This window comes from Onychomys torridus, chromosome 12 (assembly GCF_903995425.1).
Source record: "Onychomys torridus chromosome 12, mOncTor1.1, whole genome shotgun sequence".
Lineage (NCBI taxonomy): Eukaryota > Metazoa > Chordata > Mammalia > Rodentia > Cricetidae > Onychomys > Onychomys torridus.
The window spans coordinates 67,550,145-67,569,308 of NC_050454.1; the positions used below are offsets into that span (position 1 = coordinate 67,550,145).

Below are 19,164 nucleotides of genomic sequence, written 5' to 3' on the forward strand. Positions count from 1 at the left end.
CAACGCAGACCATCTCATGGAGGAGGGTGGAGATGGAGACTTTTTTAGATGGTTGCTGGACTCTCCTTTCCTTCAGGGCCTTACACTGGAATTGTTACTGGATGTTGATGCAGAAAGAAAGACGGAACTTTCTGGTGAGGGGTTGGTTAATTTTAGGTTTTTCGAGGTAATTCCTTTCTTGTAAAACCACTCAGAACCAGGTGTGCATGGGATCCCCTCGCCTGCTCTCTGTATGAGGCTGGTGGTTGCCAAGGCTCCTGGCCACATGCCCCCAGGACCAGTGACCTCACTCTCCACCTGCTGGTGTTGAGTTGACACTCACTTTGTTCCTTGTACCTGGGTAAAGTTTCTGGTGACTTCTCCAGGGAGCAGGGTCTCAGTGTCTTTCTTCTTAGAGATGGCAGCTTTTCCTCCGGGGAATCTTTGAATGTGTCGGACTGACTGTCAGGACCAGCATTTGCCTTCTGACTCAGTACTGAAGATTCCACACACTTCTCCACGGGGCTCTTTCCTTCTTCCAGCTGCCCGTCACTGTCACCAGTTCCTTCTCTTTCAACATCAGACTGTTGTGCAACATCCATTATCCCACAGGCTTTTCCACCCTGCCGTGGCCCCCTGTATTTCCTGTTGGTTGTGAAAACAGCGCTATTGGGTTGCTGCCCTCCCTTGCCCCTGTCCCTGGAATTGCTGGCTTTTCTCAAAGCTATCTTGGAGTCGCAGAAGTTCCATGTCTGCCTCAGAGAACCCAGGAAGCCCCTGGGCCATATTTCAAAAGGCTTTTCAGGAAATTCTGTGCATGTTTTGAAACTCTGCCTGATTCTATGGGATTACAGGGTTTATAAACTGCATTCCACACATCTCCCTTGGTATGCTCGCATACTTGTGAAATGTCAGAGGGGCTGCGTCTCTTCTCCCACATATTAAACATGGATGAAAACTCTAGGAGAGAGGAATGAAGGTGTTCAATCTGATTTCTCTTTTAAGCCCTCCTAAGGCTATCTGACTATTAATGTGGGTTTCCATTATCATTTGTAATAGAGCCCAGATACAACTGTAGTTCTTCTTGTTGGTTGTTTTATTTAAAAAGGTGGAGTTTTTGTTTGTTTGTTTGTTTGTTTTTAATTTAACAACAGAGAAGATTTATTTGGTGTTTAATTTACTTCGGACACCGAATTCCACTCCTCCTATGGTTTCAATTATTCATCCTTCATTTTATCTACATTGTAAGGGTAAATGTCCTGGGGATGAAATGAGAGGGATCTCTTTGTGTTTGTGAGTTTGTAATTCATCACTCCATAATAACTGGAAACCTTTGGGTAAGGCAGTCAAGATCTTGCTGGCTCGTTGGAGTTCCCTGGTGCCGTCTTGAGCACAGACAGCATCCTTCATCCTTATCTGTGGTCAGAAGTAGGTAAGAGAGAGAGAGAGACAGAGACCAGTGTGCTGTGCAGGGACATATGGAGTTGGTGTTTTGTTTTGTTTTGTTTGTTTTCGTCCTTTGAAGCTAACTGGTGATAAGGAGCCAAGTGATTTTCTGTCTCAGAAAACTGTCTCCCGGAAGAAACTTTTGCAATGGCTTTAGAGTTGTTGTTCTTGGTTCAGACATTCAACCAACCCCTTCAACCTGTTCCTTCCCCACCACACAGCATTCTGTCTCTGGAGGTGTTCTGAAGCATTCAGAGCATTTCACCTGTGATAAAGAAGCCACATGTCCCCAAAAGATAAGACCTGACGAGAAAGGTGACAGGGCAGTGTCTTCAGGCTTGAGTATCGTATGCTCCCCTCTGAGAGGAAGAACAGTCTTGACGCCCTCCCATGTTGACCTAAGTGGTTTTTTGCTTTGTTTGTTTAAGTGTTATGAGCACATGGATCCAAAACTAGGCTCAATAAATGTATGACCTTGCATAATGAAAATACCCAAACTAATTTACATGCTAATATTACAAAGACTAAGGAGCTCCAGCATATTCCGATGAGGACATTGGCATAAGCAATGGAGCCAGTGCTGAAGGGGAGCTGGATTGCCGTCTGTCCTCTGTATAGTCAGTCCTCCCTGTTAGTCCTCCTGTGAGGCCCACTGTGGTGACTGGACTCACCCACCACTTAGGTTTTATCCTCCGGTTAGCTTTTAAACCAGAGTGCATCCAGAGAGATGTTTTTGAAAAAATGTTATTGCACATGAGAGCATTTGTGTATGTGGTGTGTGTGTGAGAGAGAGGGTGGGGGTGGGGTTCACATCTCAGCGGGCACGCGGCAGTCAGAGGATGTTGTGGAGTAATTTCTCCCCTTTAACTTTTCCATGCATTTCAACACTCAAACCCAGATCACCAGGCTTGCCTGGCAAGCACCATTACCATTTGGACCATCTCACTGGCCCCAGAGGGATTGTTAAATTACGTATTACAAGGTCTGGTTTGGGAGTTTCTGACTCCAGTCTGGAGCTAGGCCTGGGAATGTGCACTTTCAAGTGTTTGGGCCGGGCTGATGTGCTGGGGTGAGGAATACACTTGGGGCTGTGTGCACCATTGAGATTAGCAGGGGACTCTTGTGGGCGCATCACTGATGTTTTAAGTCTGTCTTGGCCTCTCCTCATGAGATGGTAATGACAATAAAGTTCTGACTCTGAGAGAGTAGCTGGTCTTGTTCAGAAGCCATGTACAGAAGACTAAGACTCTGGCTTAGTATTTGACCACACTCCTCATTCAGCCCTGCACGGGACAGGCTGCCTCCAGGCTGCCGGGGATCAGTTCATCTTGGAGATGACTGCTTAGTGGTCTTCAGGAACTGTGGAAGAGGCCAGAGGTCTTCCATTCATTAGATCCTGTGTCTAAGGCCTCTCTGTAGATACAAATTGTATAGTTTTCTATCAGTGCTGAAGACTCCCCCAAAGCCAGGTGTTTGGCTCTCCCTAAGACACATGAAGGATGCAACCCTGCACAATGGGTCTTTAAGGCAAGGCCCAGCCTCGGCTCTCCTGCCCTCCCTGGCCGATCTGCCTCCCTCTGCTTACTCAGGTCTATCTGTCACCATGGCTGGTCTGGCTTTCTGAGTTTTACCTTGGCACACCCCTTCTATGTCTCCATCGCCCACTCGACTTCTCTGTGAAATCTATCACCTCATTCTGACTTACAGCAATGCCTTGTGCTGGCTGCCACGGTCTCCAGCTCTCCACTCTGGGCCCCTTTTGTTCACTTACATGTGAGGGCGACTCACCGTGTAAGAAACTTGTTTGGCTATGGAACTTTTTGTTCCTATCTATTCATGCCCTGTGGAATGTGTTGCACTGTGTAATGTGAACACACACCAAGAATTACTGCTGTCTGTGACCGAGCACCTGCCCTGTCTGTTCTTGTCCCTGGTTTCTTGGTTTATGTAATTTGTCACATGGCCATGTCCAGCCAACTGAAGATGCATAACCTCATACATAAAACACTTCCCTGAGTGGCTTCCCAGTCTTAAAAGTCCTCGGTCTCCTTAACTGAACTCTTGTGTCAAAAGCCGTGCAGTCCAGCATTGTCTTGCTCTCTCCAATCTCATTTCACTCAGAAGGGTTGTAGTTATTTATTTTGTGTGTTTGCCCATTGCCTGTTTCTGTCTAGTTCCGCATCCAAAATGGCAGCATTATTGTCTGGCTGACAGTACTCTTGGTCAGAGAGAGGCATCCAGCAAGAATCTGTGGAATGAATGTGTGTCTGTCTCCCAGGCTCCATTCTGAGTTCAGAGAGAGAATGGGGCCTCAGCTTACATTTGAAATCTGAGAGTGCTTAAGACTGGAGCCGTGGGCTCCAGTACCTGCCATTACACGAATGCGTAATTCAGAGGTGCTTCTGTAGAATTAGGCTTGAAGGGTCTTAATTTCAGTCAGTCTCATTGGCTCTGTTTTGACTGGAAATCCTGTTAGCCTGTTTTTAAAAACACATCCGCCCTGGGTGCCTTTGAACAGCGGAGACCTCTTGGCAAGCAGGCATTTCTTCCCCATCAGGAAATCTCATCAACATGATAGTAGGTTTATACATCAAGAGAATAAAATCCTCCTAGAAAATTCGCTGTCCTCTGGGTTGGCTTTGGTTATAAGTGGTTAAGTCCACCCAGCAATAGCTCAACCATACCCGATACATTGGGCCAGGGCCTGGTGACAGATTGCACAAGAAATAATCAAACTACAAATGAGCCTGGGAAGGACTTGCCTTCGTGACAGTCCAGAGCAAAATTCAAGAGATGGATAAAAGACTGGCTTTGGGTGTGGGAGTTTTGGTTTCAAAGGGCTGAGTGGTAAGCGGAAGCCCTCATTAACCCTGAAAGGATGGATCTTGCCTTGTATCATTTAATCTGGCTCCTTCTAAATTCTACCTTGTGTAGAGTATCTGGAAAGATTACAGGCTGGTGGGCTCACTCTTGATGATCCTAACAGTGTGTTCTACATACTTCCATCCGGAATAATCTGGTGTTGATGTCTTCTTATTACAACTGGAGTGTCCCACGTCCCAACTGCTTAGGACCAGAGCTGTTTTTGGTTTTGGAATCTTTGCATGTATGAATGAAGTATTCTGGGTGTGGGACACAGGTCAGTGTTTCACCTACACATTATAGACACAGCCTGAGGGTGATTTGACACCTCCTCTCGGTGCACTACAGCTGGCCACAGGAAGCCACAGGTGGAATTTTGTGCTTGTGGCATCATTGTGGTCATCAAGAGGTTAGAGAATTCGGGGGGCTTTCGAATTTCCAGCTGATGCTCAGCCGGAATTCAGAGTGAAGGCAGTGTGGTTTCTCCTCCAGAAGCGGCCTGTCCTGTTCCTGCTCATCTCCGAGTTCTTCATTACACAGTGTTCTCACCCCAGCCTTTCAGGTGTCCACACCTCAACCGTGACATGATTAGGGGGCTCCAGAGAGACGGCTCAGCTGGGGGCAGAGGCCAGGAAGCGGGCTCTGTCTGTGTCTTCTGCACCCCGGGACTGCTTCTGACCTCACACTTCGATGTGTCTCCTTTCAGAGGCGTGAACATGTACGCTATGTTGACCGGGACCCTGCCTTTCACAGTGGAGCCTTTCAGCCTGAGGGCTCTGTACCAGAAGATGGTGGACAAAGAAATGAACCCCCTCCCCACCCAGCTCTCCACAGGTAATGTACCTGCTGTTCTGGATTCAGGCTTGGGATACCCGTGCTTGGATAGGTTTGGCCTTGTTCTGGAAGTGGTTGTTTGAGGTGATTTCCTTCCCCATGTCTAACAACAGAGGTTGCTGGCCTTCCCACCCCTAAGGAGCCAGCCCCATCTGATGCAAGTGCATTCTCCATTGCCCTGGTAATTTCGAAGCTCTAATTCCCTCCTCCTGTCTTTGGTACAAAACACATGTTTTAAGAGGGCCTGGCAGTCTTTACAAGAGAAGTAGCTGCAGGCTTGCCATTTTTCAGTGTTGCCTTGGAAAGGAACATTTTCTTTAGTCAGTTTGCTGTAAAGAAATATTGGTTTCATTCAAGTATCGAGTCTGTGATTTGTTTTATTATGTGAATGAGGCTGTTCGAAAACATTCAGGTATATGCAGATTCGATTACTTCATTACGATAAATCAGAGCTGTGTTTGAGAACTCTCAACTTTAGCTGCTTCATATTGCAGGAAAAGGCTTGAATGAGATTTGGCTTCAGACCCAGTAAATTAATAGGATCTGATCTTTTGTTTGGCTCACAATTCACATCAAGTTCCTGGCCTAGTCTTGGCTCGGAGGGGCCATTTAATTGTTCTGTTAGAATAAATCTAGGTTCACTGAAATAAGGCTTTTGACAAAGAAAGGATAATTATTTAATTTTCCCCTTCCCGAGACATGGCTAAATAGAGCATTTTATTTTGCCACTGTTTTTCCCTTGGGTTTCTAAGCGTCTGGAAAACTGACCTGAGGTATACTCTCGTCAATGGATCCTACTTGAAATGAGTTCCTGGGCATAATGATCCAATCCAGCTTCACTTTCACCTTTCAAGTAACGTATCATCCCTGGAGGTTGAGTGCTGGGGAGGCACTGTGTCCTTGGAAGAGAGGTTACAGCACTGACTATTTCTGCACTGGGAGCCCTCCCTCACGGAGTTGGGAAACTCTGAAGGAATTGCCACACTGAGGCTTCTGGGCATGCCAAAGTGTTGGGAGGTGCTGTAAATCACCGTGGGAAGCATTCATTCATCCATCCATTTATTCATCATTTCAAAGCCATTCTCTTAGTCCATGACAACCAATCACATGGCCAGGTGTGTTCTAGAGCTGGAAAGAGAGTGGATGAGTCACATTTAGCCTCTACTCCTGTAGAGGGTATACATACATCTGTGGAAGAGGCAAATATAGACATAGACATAGATCTGTATATGTGTACATACACACACACATACACTCAGATAAATAAACATGTGAGATAGTTGGTTGGTAGTGTTGGTGCTTTAAGTGAAGTAGCATCCTGACACGCAGGTGCATTACAGGGACCTCTCTCCTTCCCTGGGCAGCCATTGTCACCCCTCTCTTCCCCTCTGTGGACCCCTGTCCTTTCTTCATCGCGCCTCATCTTTGGAAATGAAGGAATTACAGAGGTGGAGACTGTGCACAAATCCCCTGACTCGCTACAGTTGTGTTAAGATCCATTTTAGTGGTTAGATACATCAGAACTCTTTCACTGCCGAGTTGTATTCCCAAGTATGGGCATACCACAGTTTGTTTAACCATTCACCCGTTGAAGGACCACTGGGTCGTTTGGGACTGCTATTGAATAAAGCTGCTGTGAGCACTCACCTCCAGACATTCGTGTGAATGTGGTTTCTATAAGACAACGGCTAAGAACAAAATTGTTGGGTTGAAATATTAGCAGTCAGTCCCAATTCTCAGTGGCTTACTACCACAAGGGCTTACTTCCTGTGCTTTGTATGAATTAGAAGTCGGATCGAGGATAGAAGAGTTCTGAGCCCAAGTGGGATCTCAAACCCATTGCTGGTCCATGCAGAGAAGTTCACGTGAAGATGGAGGTCCCCGCCCAGCCGTAAAGGCCCCCATGCTTTCTGTATCTAAGCATGGCGCATGGCCTCAGTCAGGCAATAGGGATGGAGCAATGCCACCCCACCATGGGTACCTGAAGGTGAAAAGGCAGAGGTATACGTGGACAGCACTAGTGTGAGCCATACACAGGCTGCAGGAGAAGCAGGCCATGGCAACAAGCCAGGTCCACCTTTGTTCGCCTACGATATCATCTGTTATATCCAGAAATACTAGTTTACCAGTAACAAGAGAAGCTACCCTTTCACGGAGCAGAAGAATGGGGTTCTTTTTCTTGTTACTGCCTTTTCACTCAGTCAGGCAAGGTGAATGCCATTGTTCCCAATTTACCAATGGGGAAACTGAGTCTCAGAGTGACTAAGTTGGCTTGATTGAAAACCCTGATTTTCCTTGGTACTATGCTGTTTTTCCCCTTTCCTTATTTTTAAAACATGCTGGTCCATCCCCTATGTCACCCCACCTCCCTCCCCCCACCCCGACATGTGCTCATATGTGTGCAGCACCCGCAGAGGCCAGAGATGGTGTCTGATCCCCTGGAGCTGGAGTAATGAGCTGCCTAACATTGGTGCTGGGAACCAAACTTGGGTCCTCTGCAAGAGCAGCACTCCCTTTTAACTACTGAGCCATCCCTCTGGCCTCCTTTTCTTATTTAACTCAGGATCTGCCCCCTCCACCGCCTGTGAACTTGCAAGTCTTATCTCTTGTCCTCAGGTCTTGTGTTTTGAGTGATGTCATTGCAAATTGAAAATGCACCACTGTTACCATCTATCAGGAGCACATATCTTCATTAATTTGACATTCTGTCAGACCTATGTGCAGTGATTACATCAATTATATCTTATTCCATTTAGATTAAATTCCAAGTTTTATTTATTTATTTTCATTTTAGCAAATTTCAGTTGGAAAAAGTTACAGCACTCCTGTCCTTATGAACCTAGGAAATGTGCAAAGAATGCCTCCTCGTTCCCATTATAGAGTTGGAAACCTTCAGCTCTGGGGCCTTTCCAACTTTCTTCTAGTTGGTTTCCGCTTTCTGCAAGTTGGCTCTTGCGTATCACAGAGTTAGCGAATGCCTTTCGCGGCTGAGAGGTTTTTCCAACAGTTTGCTCTTTCATCACGGTGCCAGAGCCATAGCATTTATAATACATTGCAAACAGACACTTCAGTGCCGAGGGTTTTGTCCCATGGTTACACCAAGAGAGAAGCTGAGGAAGAAACATTGGCATTGCTGAAGGTTGGGACCCGTTAAGATTTCCAAGAAGGCTTAACCATCCCTTGTCAAGGGATTCTTCACTGAGAGGTCATGAGAAGGGGGCCTCCCTCGAGGATGGGCCTCTGCTTGCATCCGGCTGTCTGCTGTGATGTCAGGTGGCTCTGTCTGTTGCCTGCAGCCCTTGCTCTTGGCAGTGTCCAGTGCTCACATAGGCTGGTTCAGACTTGAGAGCTGAGTGCTCTTGAAAGAAAGGGTGTTGGCCCCACAGCGGTGCCTACCTCCCATCATGTGCAGGTGACGGAGCCCCCATTTGGCTGACTTCAGCTCTCTCAGCTCCAGTAGAGAGCCCGAGTCACCTTGCAGGAGGGGAGGGTGGCCTGTGACCAGGCTGGATTCTACTTTCTGGTTTGATGGGGAATGTGTAGTCTCTCTTGGCCCCGGAGATGCGGCTATTTTCAAGATCCAAGGACAAACTTGGAAGCACTCTGAGGATGTTCACGAAGTCTTTTTGGGGTAATGATGTGATGTCTATGACGTCCAGAGGTGTATGGCTATCAGCAGAGACTTGAACGAAAATCACTTGTACTCATCAGCAGTTTGTGAAGGTTTAGAGCACTTGATGGTGACCATAGAGCAGAAACACAATCCGGGTATCCTTAGCTCTTCTGGTTAATTATCCTTCACAGCTCAGCTCTGGCTGTGAATGGATGGCCGGCTTTTAGGGGTGAGCATCAGATATCTCAGAAGGCACCCTGACTCAGTACCTCCTCCCACTCCTGATTTAGTTCATCAAACCTACCCCTTGGCCCTGGAACAATGGTGCAAGTGGTGGGTTGGGGATGTGGCTCAGTGAGTAAGAGAGGCTTGCTGTTCAGGCAGGAGTATTGGAGTTCAAATCCCCAGATCCCACATTAGAAAGCCTGGCTTAGTTGTGCAAGTGCCTGTAACCCCACTGTGTGGAGGGCAGAGACAGGATTTGTTGGGTCTTGATGGCCTCCAAGTTCAGTGAAGAGACCCTGTTGTGAAGGATGATGGAGCAGGACACCTGGTGCCATCCCCTGGCATCTGTGCCTGCCCTCGTGTGGGTGCACACGTCATACAACAACAACACCCAAACCAAAAAAAAAAAAAAATCCTCAAGTGACTCCTGTAGTGTTGGGGTCCAGAGAGGAGGGAAATATTCCTTCAAACCAGGAACCTCTTTTTTTGGGAGATTTTAGGAAAAATTTATTTGGAGACTTAGCTATAAAACTGACAATGTTGAGGATAAAGACATGTCTCAACACTGTCGTGTGTGGACTCTCACTGTGTGTGTGTTTGTGTGTGTGTGTGTGTGTGTGTGTGTACTTTCTCGCTCTGTGTGGACTCTGTGTGTGTGTGTTCTCTCTCTCTGGACTCTCACTCTGTGTGTGTGTGTGTGTGTGTGTGTGTGTGTGTGTGTGTGTACTCTCTCTTTCTCTCTGGACTCTCTCTGTGTGTGTGTGTGTGTGTGTGTGTGTGTGTGTGTGTGTGTGTGTGTGTGTACTTTCTCTGTGTGGACTCTCACTCTGTGTGTGTATGTTTGTGTGTGTGTGTGGACTTTCTCTGTTTGAATTCTCACTCTGTGTATGTGTGGACTCTGTGTGAAGACTCTGTCACTGAACAGTTCTGTACCTGAGACCTTCCAAAATATAGCTGTGACTCTGTGTGAAGACTCTGTCACTGAACAGTTCTGTACCTGAGACCTTCCAAAATATAGCTGTGCACACTGTACAGTTGTATCTCCTAATGTGATCTTAAAGGATGCAGACATCCAGCTTCCTGTCTCTAGTGTTTGGATAGATCACAGGTGTTCCAAAAGTGTTTGTTTAATGAAAGGAGACCCAGGGTATTAAAACAAATTACTTGTGCCTGGGATGGAAGTAAGAGGGGCTGTGAGGCTTTTACAGTTTTGACAATGGTTTTTACGTCCTTCCTTACACTTGTGGTTTGATGTGGCTGGTGTTACTATACCAGGTCTTTAGGCTGAAAATAAGAGCAAATACTATTGGCATACACTCAGCTCAGGTATCCTCTTCCTTTTAAGGGACAGCATCAGATGGGCATGGTTTTGCTATGTTCTGCTTGCTAGAACCTGTGACAGAAGCATGCAGATTTCTTGATGTGGTGTCAGCCTGAAACACTTGGCTTGCTGAGCATGGGTTCAGGTAGCCTGGGCACTGTATAATAATCTCACAGAGTTCAGGGGAAGTGTGAGAGGCAGTGGAGAATAGCTTAAAAAGAACAAGACTGAACTGCTGGTAATGCACATGTGTAACCCAAGCTACTAGGGAGGCTGAGATGGGGCCTGGGCTACTTTGTGAGAGCCTATCTCAAAATAAAAAGTCAGGTAGGGCTAAAGACATAGCTAAGTGATGTTTCTCTGGCATGTATGATGCCTCAGGCTTAATCCCTGGGACATTAAACAAATCAATCAATCAGAAAGCACCTCATTGACCTTATGCGATCTGGTGCCCGTGGTAAGGGTCAAACTCAAGGGTCTGATTCAGACTCATTCATTTTTCTTCTTACTGATTGCTCACTCACCACCATGATATTGGCCATATTTTCCATTTCTACTCTTTTATCCTCTATGTGTAAGTAGTTTTTCTCTGTGGCTGATCTCTGGGTGACTACAAGAGCCCATAGATTGTTCCAGAAATGCATGGTCTGGGGAGAGCAAACCGATTCTTGCCGTCTCCGGTACCAAGTATACTCCTTGGACCAATCCCTTAAGCTCTTTGGATATATAGCAGCTCTTTAAAAGATGAGTGTGGAGAAAATGGAATTTAAAATTCCAGGTGTCCGAAGGTGGGGACTGAACTCGTGATCTGTGAATTATCAAAACAAAATCCTGCCGGAGACCCCAAGAGCGGAGGCTCAGAGGGGCTAAGGAGGCGGGAGACGAATGTCTGCAGCTACAGTGTCTGCACCTGTGTTCCTTCTATAACGTGTGCTCTTCCCTGACTGTCTCACAGGGGCCATCAACTTCCTGCGCTCTCTCCTGGAACCAGATCCCGTGAAGAGGCCAAATATTCAGCAAGCCCTGGCGAATCGCTGGCTAAATGAGAATTACACCGGGAAAGTGCCCTGTAACGTCACCTATCCCAACAGGTAAGCCAGTACTTCAGATGGACACCCTCTCCAGTGAGATGCGCCTGCCCTGTGAGCCCTCCATAGCTCCGGACCCACCTCTGCGGCCACTCACCTGCAGACAGGCCCATCTCACTGGGCAAGAAGATGCAACCAGGGCTGTCCTATGCGTTGTTCATGCCAAGTGGGTCCTGTGGAGCCTGTTGGAGGAATGGAAGCTGAACTATAGGACACATCCCTCACCAAGCCTTGTTCTGATGGGTACATATTCCCTAAGGGACACTTCTGGTCATTTACAGCGTCCATTTAAATGAACTGTGTCCTGTGTGTGTGTGTGTGTGTGTGTGTGTGTGTGTGAGAGAGAGAGAGAGAGAGAGAGAGAGAGAGAGAGAGAGAGAGAGAGAGAGAGAGAGAGATCTACCCGTATCCCATGGAACCGAGTCTTTCAAATCACCCTTTAGACCTATCTTCTGCTGCTTGAGTCTTGATGTGTCTTTCAGCTCCAAATCCCTCGCTTGAAAGTCACGGGAATGGGCACACCCAAGGTCAGATCATTTACTTCAGCGGCCATATTGTGGGCTTGCTGTGGAGGCCTTACCTCCCAGTTTCCATGAGAATGCACCCCGAGGGAGGGAGGGAGGGTTGCAGGTGGGTGCACTGAGAGTCAGTCCCCCTGGCCTGTCTCCGCTAGGGTGCAGACAACAGATTGGAAGGCCAGCACAAGCAGCATTGCCCAGTACTCCTGGACTCAGTTCTCATACTCTTAGCCACTCTGAGTGAGGGACAAGGACCCTCCCTTCGGCTCCTTCAGTACATATGGAGACCGCCTGACTCCAGCCTTCTGACATAACCCATTTCCCTCCTTTTTTTAAAAACTCTTGAGAGCCCTACTAATTCTTCCAAACTTGGATGAGGGCCAGAGAACTACGGACAAAGAGACAGGGGAGGGATATTCTCTGTGGCCGTATTTTTGAAAATCTTTAAGTCTTGGTCCGAGAAGGTCTAGAAATATCCACCAAGCCTCGTGAAGGCTGAAGCGCTGAGTCCCTTAAACAAGGTGGGCAACAGGGCTCTCACTTGGGACAGACTTGCTGGAAGCACCTGGGTGGGCATTCTCAGGATCTGCATCCGGGCCACTTGACCAAATTTACTCTTGCCCTGGGCATAGAGGAGGTGACTTTATCAGCCGCCATGTAGAACTCTAGCATTTGGCTCATGGATGGTAATTTAGGCAAAGTCTGGGTTACCAAGGCTGTCAAGGGAACCTGGAAACAGACACTGTTTCCCAATACCTGCTCCTTTGGGCCAGGCACAGAAACAGACACCCGAAAAATTATCCCCCTGTGAGCCTGCAGACAAGCTGAGGGCCATGCCTTGTAACTGTAGAGCAGCATGCAGGCTGCTTTCTGGTAAAGAAGTGGTTTCAATGGCGACAAACGAGTCATTAACTAATGTAATCACTGTCTAAATGAGCATAACGCATCCACACATCACAGTGGCTGTCGAGGGCTGTGGAGCCAGCACCAGAAACAGAGAGCGCCTCCCTTTAGCTGCCTCCTCAGTGACGAAGACTTAGAATGTGGCTTAGAGTTTTGTAGCCTCTCCACAGGGGACAGGAGGCAGGCTTGGGTGTGGTAAACATAGATTCAGTTCCTTGTACTGGTTTAGCCAGCTTGGGGTGTGTGTGTGTGTGTGTGTGTGTGTGTGTGTGTGTGTGTGTGTGTGTAAATGTATGTGAGGGTGTGTGTGCATTGTGAGGGTGTGAATGTGAGGGTGTGTGTGTGTGTGAGAGAGAGAGAGACAGACAGACAGAGAACAACTAGCTAATAAATGGTAAAAGTGGTAAAGGTCTTGTTTAAAGAAAATAGAAGCTTGGTGTATTCCGTTATCTAAGGCCTGTAGCTTATTGTAGACAAAAGACAAAACAGGATTCTGTTTCTAAGATAGGAGACCAGAATTCTAAAATATTGGGGGAGGTATGTGTTATTTATAGTTTTTATTTTGAAAAAGTGTTAATCTTTGAGGCAAAAAAATATATACTTCTGGTAATTTTTTTTCTGGTTTTACCATTCCTTAAATAAAAGGAGAAGTAATATACAGCCAAAGACACTGTGTGTGTGTGTGTGTGTGTGTGTGTGTGTGTGTGTGTGTGTATACACACATATATGTATATACACACACACACACATATACACACACATACATGCATACATACATACATGCATACATACATACATGCATATATATTGTAAACTGTCTTTTCTAGCTTCCAGTACTGCTGTCTTTGGTTTAATTAGTTTGAATGTTGCCAGGGTTTCTTTCCCTTTGGGAAAGTAAAGAAAGCCCCCTAGTTTCACACTATTCTTCTGAACAACTTTCTCCTGTGAAGTCATTTGGCCTCCAAGCTGACCTCCAAAGGGTAGGACGGACAATGTCGTAAAAAATATTTTACAGTAAATACTTATCCCAGCCGGTCAACAGGTGTTGGCTGGCTGCCTAGCCAGCCTTCCTGGTGTGGACACAGACATTCTGACAGAGAGGCCTGCTTCCTCTTCCTGTCGTCTCCCTGTGGGACCTGGACAGCCCACACCCTCATTCAATTCTGTAGATGGTCCAGAATGGGACCAAAATGGTACCAAGGCAACTTAATATGAATTTACTTAACTCAAATCATAATTTGCATTCTAGAACATTTGCTTTCCTCCCATCCCGTTCCTCTTTTTCCTCTCTGCTCTCTGTACAGGATCTTCTTATATGATCCAGGTTAGCCTGATGCTCACTATGCAGCCCAGGCAAGCTAGAAGCTTATAGCAGACCTCATGTGTCAACCTCCTGGGTTATGGTATTGCAGGTGTTCCAGTCGCTATATCAGCCAATAATGTAAAGATTCAATAACATATATCAGAACCAAATATATACATTCCCGTAAAGGGTTAAGACATATATGACTCTTAGTCAAAAGCCTGCATTCCGGGGGGTCTCCTGGCTTTCAAGACAACAGATATAAAGGGCTGAGATGGAGTGTCTGCCCCTGTCAATGCCCTTCCACTTACTCCATCCCTCCCTTTCTTCCTGCTCGGGTGGCACACTGCACCTTCCCACACAGTCTGGGGCAGCATACAGGGAGTGTGGGGTCATAGCAACGTGGCCATGATTTGACTGGCCATGAGTGAGGGTCTCACTCGGGTTTGCTCTCGTTGGAGAGACCAAGAGTTTTCGTACAACTGTCTCTCACGTGTTCGTTTTTCAGTTTGGTTTGGTTTTGTGACAAGTCTGTGTAACCCAGCTTGGAAACCTCCTGGCTTGAGTCTCTCCAATAGCTGGAATGACAAGCCTGTGCTACCGTGTTTGGCTGTCATTTGGTTTTAAGGGTACACACTGAAGTGCTTAGAAATGACATAGCATGCTATCTACAATGTGAAATATTTAACAACCCCAAATGGAGCAAGCATGGCGAAGTATACCCAGGTGGTGGTGCACCCACGCTAACCACAGGTGTCCCTCTGTATCAGTGGGATAATTCTTATGATTGCACCCAAAAAAGACACTAAAAATATGTAGACACCTGGTGTAGTGACACACGTCTTTAATCCCAGCATGTAGGCAGAGGCAGGCAATCTCTGTGAGTTTGAGGCCAGCCTGGTCTACATGGTGAGTTCCAGGCCAGCCTGATCTACATAGTGAGTTCTAGGCCAGCCTGATCTATATGGTGAGTTCTAGGCCAGCCTGGTCTACATGGTGAGTTCTAGGACAGCCTGGTCTACATGATGTGTTCTAGGACAGCCTGGTCTACATGGTGAGTTCTAGGACAGTCAGGGCTACATGGTGAGCTGCTTTCAAACACTCCCCACCCCCAAATCTACAGACACTCAAGTCTCCTATATGAAATGGCATAGTTTGCATGTGAACCATACACATTCTTCCATATACTTTAAACACCTCTGAGTGATTTATAATAGTTGTTATACTGTATTGCTTAGGGAATAGTGGCAATAAAAAGCCTTTACATTTAGTATCAATATAGTATTTTCCCCTGATTAATTGAATCCTCTGGGGAACCCACAGGTATACAGGTGCATTATATAGGAAACCTACCACCTTTATACATACACATGAAATTTTTTCAAAATAAAAAGTCCAGTGGGATTGGAGATGTAGCTCATTTGAGACAGTGCCTGCATCGTGTGAACAAAGCCCTGGGTTCTGTCTCAGCACCAAACGAAGCAGGCACAGCAGTGTGTGTGCCTCCAATCAGAGAACTCAGGACACCTAGTCGCTGGAGGGTCTGGTACCCAAGGTCATTCTCTCAGCTCCTCAGCCTGGGCTGCATGTAACCCTCCCTAATGTGATTGAGCGCACTCAGTTGTTCTGAGGCCCTGTGTGGGCGGGCCCTCCTGTCCGCCATGTTGGTGAGCCACTCTGTGAAGGTGGAGAGGTGACTGGGTCTCTGTGTCTACCTCTCACAGGATTTCTCTAGAAGACCTGAGCCCCAGTGTGGTGCTGCACATGACTGAAAAGCTGGGCTACAAGAACAGCGACGTCATCAACACGGTGCTCTCCAATCGCGCCTGCCACATCTTGGCCATCTACTTCCTGTTAAACAAGAAACTCGAGCGCTATTTGTCAGGGGTGAGTGGGAACCTGGAGAAGTTTCTTCTGTCTAGTGTTGTGCAGATACTGACACTTGATCCATGCTGTTATTTTAGCTTAACACGTGAGGCCGAGTCTCTGGAAGGCGGTGTATAAAATACTCACAAAAAGCAGTTTCTTAGACGGCGCTCCTGATCTGTGTTCCAGATTCTTCTAACAGTTAGCCCTAGTAGACCCCTGAGGGGCTTGAGCTTTGTCTGTCTTCTGTTCTCAGTTGTCTGTCTGTATCCTGTCACCTGTTAGCTCTTCGGGTTCTCGGCTTTAGAGGAACTGGTTAAAAGTTGTGGAGCTGTGCCTGCATCTATAAAGTGTGGGGTGTGGAAAAGCCACTGGGCAGCCCTCTCTCAGATGGTCTGTGTCTGCAGGATTCAGCCAACCACAGATCAAAAATATTTCAAATATGTGTTAGTGCTGAGCATGTGCAGACTTCTTTCTTATTACCCCCTAAACAATAGTTGCATAGCATGTGCATTGTATTAGGTATTGTAAATAATTCAGAGATTTAAAGTGTGTGGGAGATGTGCATAGTTTATAAGCAAGTATTGTATGGTTTCCTATAAATGATGTGCACAAATTGGGATTTGCAAGAGGCCCCGGAACCAGGTGCTAAGAGGAAAAAAAAATACATATATATATATGTTTTTACTTCTCTTGAAAATAAGAACACAAGAGGCTTCACTGGGTTGACTGACAGCTTCACACAGGCCAGGTGTTAAAAAGTCCAAGTGACAGGGTGACAAGTTGGCTTAACAGTTAAGAGCACTGTTGCTCTTGCAGAGGACCTTGGTTCGATTCCCAGCACCTACAAAATGACTCATAGCCATATGTAACTCCCTCTTCTGGCCTTATCTGACACAAGGCACAAGCGTGATGCACATACATATAGGCAAAACACTCATACACCTTAAAAAAAATCTAAAAGTAAATAAATAAAAGAAAGGCCTAGTGTGCCTTGTACCACATGGGAAGGACAGTTTGGATGCCCACTTTATGGGTAGATGGTAGTACGCCGGTGTTATGCCACCTTTATCATCCTGGCCATAGTAGTTCAGATGTCAGTCATCTCCAATGGACAATCTTTTGAAAAGAATTCTGTAAGACAATGTATGGAGTCTATGCAAAACTGTTCCACATGAATGCAGAAGGGTAGGTGAGTACCAACCAGCTCTAACAGGAGGTCAGCCAGAGAAGCCCAAGGTTGACAGAAGCCAATCTGAGATTTGATTGAACCCCCCCCCCCTCTTTTTTTTTTTTTTTTTTTTTTTTTTTTTGCTTTTTCGAGATAGGGTTTCTCTGTAGTTTTGGAGCCTATCCTGGACTAGCTCTGTAGACCAGGCTGGCCTCGAACTCACAGAGATCCACCTGCCTCTGCCTCCCGAGTGCTGGGATTACAGGCATGCGCCACCACCGCCTGGCTGAACCCTCTCAAAGACACCTGGGTCCGGTGTCTCTTAAAGACACCTTGGTCATGTGTATATGGCACCTTGAGATCTGGTGGTGGGTCTCTGTTAGGAAGACAGAGCCTAGATGGTAAATCAGAGACTTTTAGAGATAGTTCAGTGCTGTTTAAAGTCACGCAATGGCCTAATGGATCACAAAATCCCACCAAGCAATAGGTTTAGAAACATTTTAAAGTTTCTGTCTTAGAGCAAAAGATGAAAATTCATCTGCAGCTGGAGAAACGCATCCCCCTGAGAGAGCAGAAATGACCAAAATAGTGTCCATGAGGCATGAGGGTCCCGTTGAAGCTCTTGTTAGCAGATAAGCTGCGAGGTAGTTAGATAACATGTATATGAAGAAGCTTGACCGGAGGTCAGCCAAACATCTGGATGGAAGTGCAGGTGTTCCCAAGCTGATTCAGCTTATATTTTGCTTCCAAGAAAATACACCCAGAGTTCTTTTGGTGTGTGTGTGTGTGTGTGTGTGTGTGTGTGTGTGTGTTGAAAAGTAAAGACATGTGAAAAGAAACACTAAAATGCTTTTCCAAACAAGAAGAATGATCACGAGAAAATAAATGTTTTGTACTTCTGGTGGGGACCCATCTTGAGCTCTGAGGCTATGAGATGGTACGTACCTCTGTGGTGGCCTTCAGTCACAGGACAAAGGCATCAGGTGACGTGTTATCTTGGTCTTATTCTGGTGCTGCAATGAAATACTCAGACGGAAAGCAACTTGGGGAAGGAAAGGTTTATTTGGTTTATACTTCCACATAGCAATCCGTCATCAAGGGTAGTCAGGATGAGAGCTGTAGCTGGGGACCAATGGAGGATTGTCGCTAGTGGCTTGTATTCTAGCTAGTTAGCTTTATTACACAGCCCAGAACCACCAGCACAGCGGAGGTACTGCCCACAGTGTGCTGGGCCCTCTGCATCAATTAATAATCAAGACAGTCCTTAGCAGACATGCCACAGAGAAACCTGGCACACAGTTACTCAGCTGAAACTCTGTTTTCCAAGTGCTTCTAGGCTGTGCCAAGTTGACAGTTAACACTGACATGGAAAGACAGCATCTGCAATCATAGTAAAGTTTTAATATGTAATATATATTATGTAATATGTAATATACATTGTAACATATATTACTCTGTGTGTGTGTGTGTGTGTGTGTGTGTGTGTGTGTGTGTGTGTGTGTGCGCGTGTGTGTGTGTATGTATGTATGTCTTCTGTTACTATAACAAAATACCCAAGGGGCTGGATACTCATTTTAAAAAAGGCCTACTTGAGCCGATAGCTTTGGAAAGTGACAGTTGAGATCACGCCTCTGAGGACCATCCCCATCCTCTGTCACAACTTGCCAGAGAAGGGAAATAACTTCAGGCAGAATGGCCAAGTGAGGATGGAGCCTCACTTTGTAACAGCCACTTCCTTGGTAACTGACATGCTGCATGAGACAGTATCAGTCGCTTCCATGAACGATGCCCCCGATGACCTAATTATCTTGTGCCAGTCCCCTTTGTTGTGAAGTTCCTACCACTTCCTAACACTGCCACATGAGGAACCAAGCTCCAGAAGGTGAGCTTCCGGGAGCCCCACGCAAACCACGGAGATATGGTCTCTTATTTCAGAGTGGGAAGGGAGGGCTAAGATGATCTCCGTCCCACGCAGTGGCTTTCTGCTCTCATCAGAAGACCCTAAGAGACAGGCGGGATTTGAGGCTGTTTTTCA

At 46.5% G+C, this 19,164-nt stretch overlaps 1 protein-coding gene across 1 annotated transcript in view; it reads left to right on the plus strand.

Moving 5' to 3' along the window:
• Hunk (hormonally up-regulated Neu-associated kinase) overlaps nucleotides 1-19,164 on the plus strand; it is a 114,659-nt gene that overhangs the window by 77,501 nt on the left and 17,994 nt on the right. Inside the window, exons 5-7 of the mRNA XM_036203815.1 lie at nucleotides 4,994-5,121; nucleotides 11,236-11,371; nucleotides 15,817-15,979. Of these exons, the coding sequence (XP_036059708.1) occupies nucleotides 4,994-5,121; nucleotides 11,236-11,371; nucleotides 15,817-15,979 (427 nt within the window). The remainder of the gene's footprint in view (nucleotides 1-4,993; nucleotides 5,122-11,235; nucleotides 11,372-15,816; nucleotides 15,980-19,164) is intronic.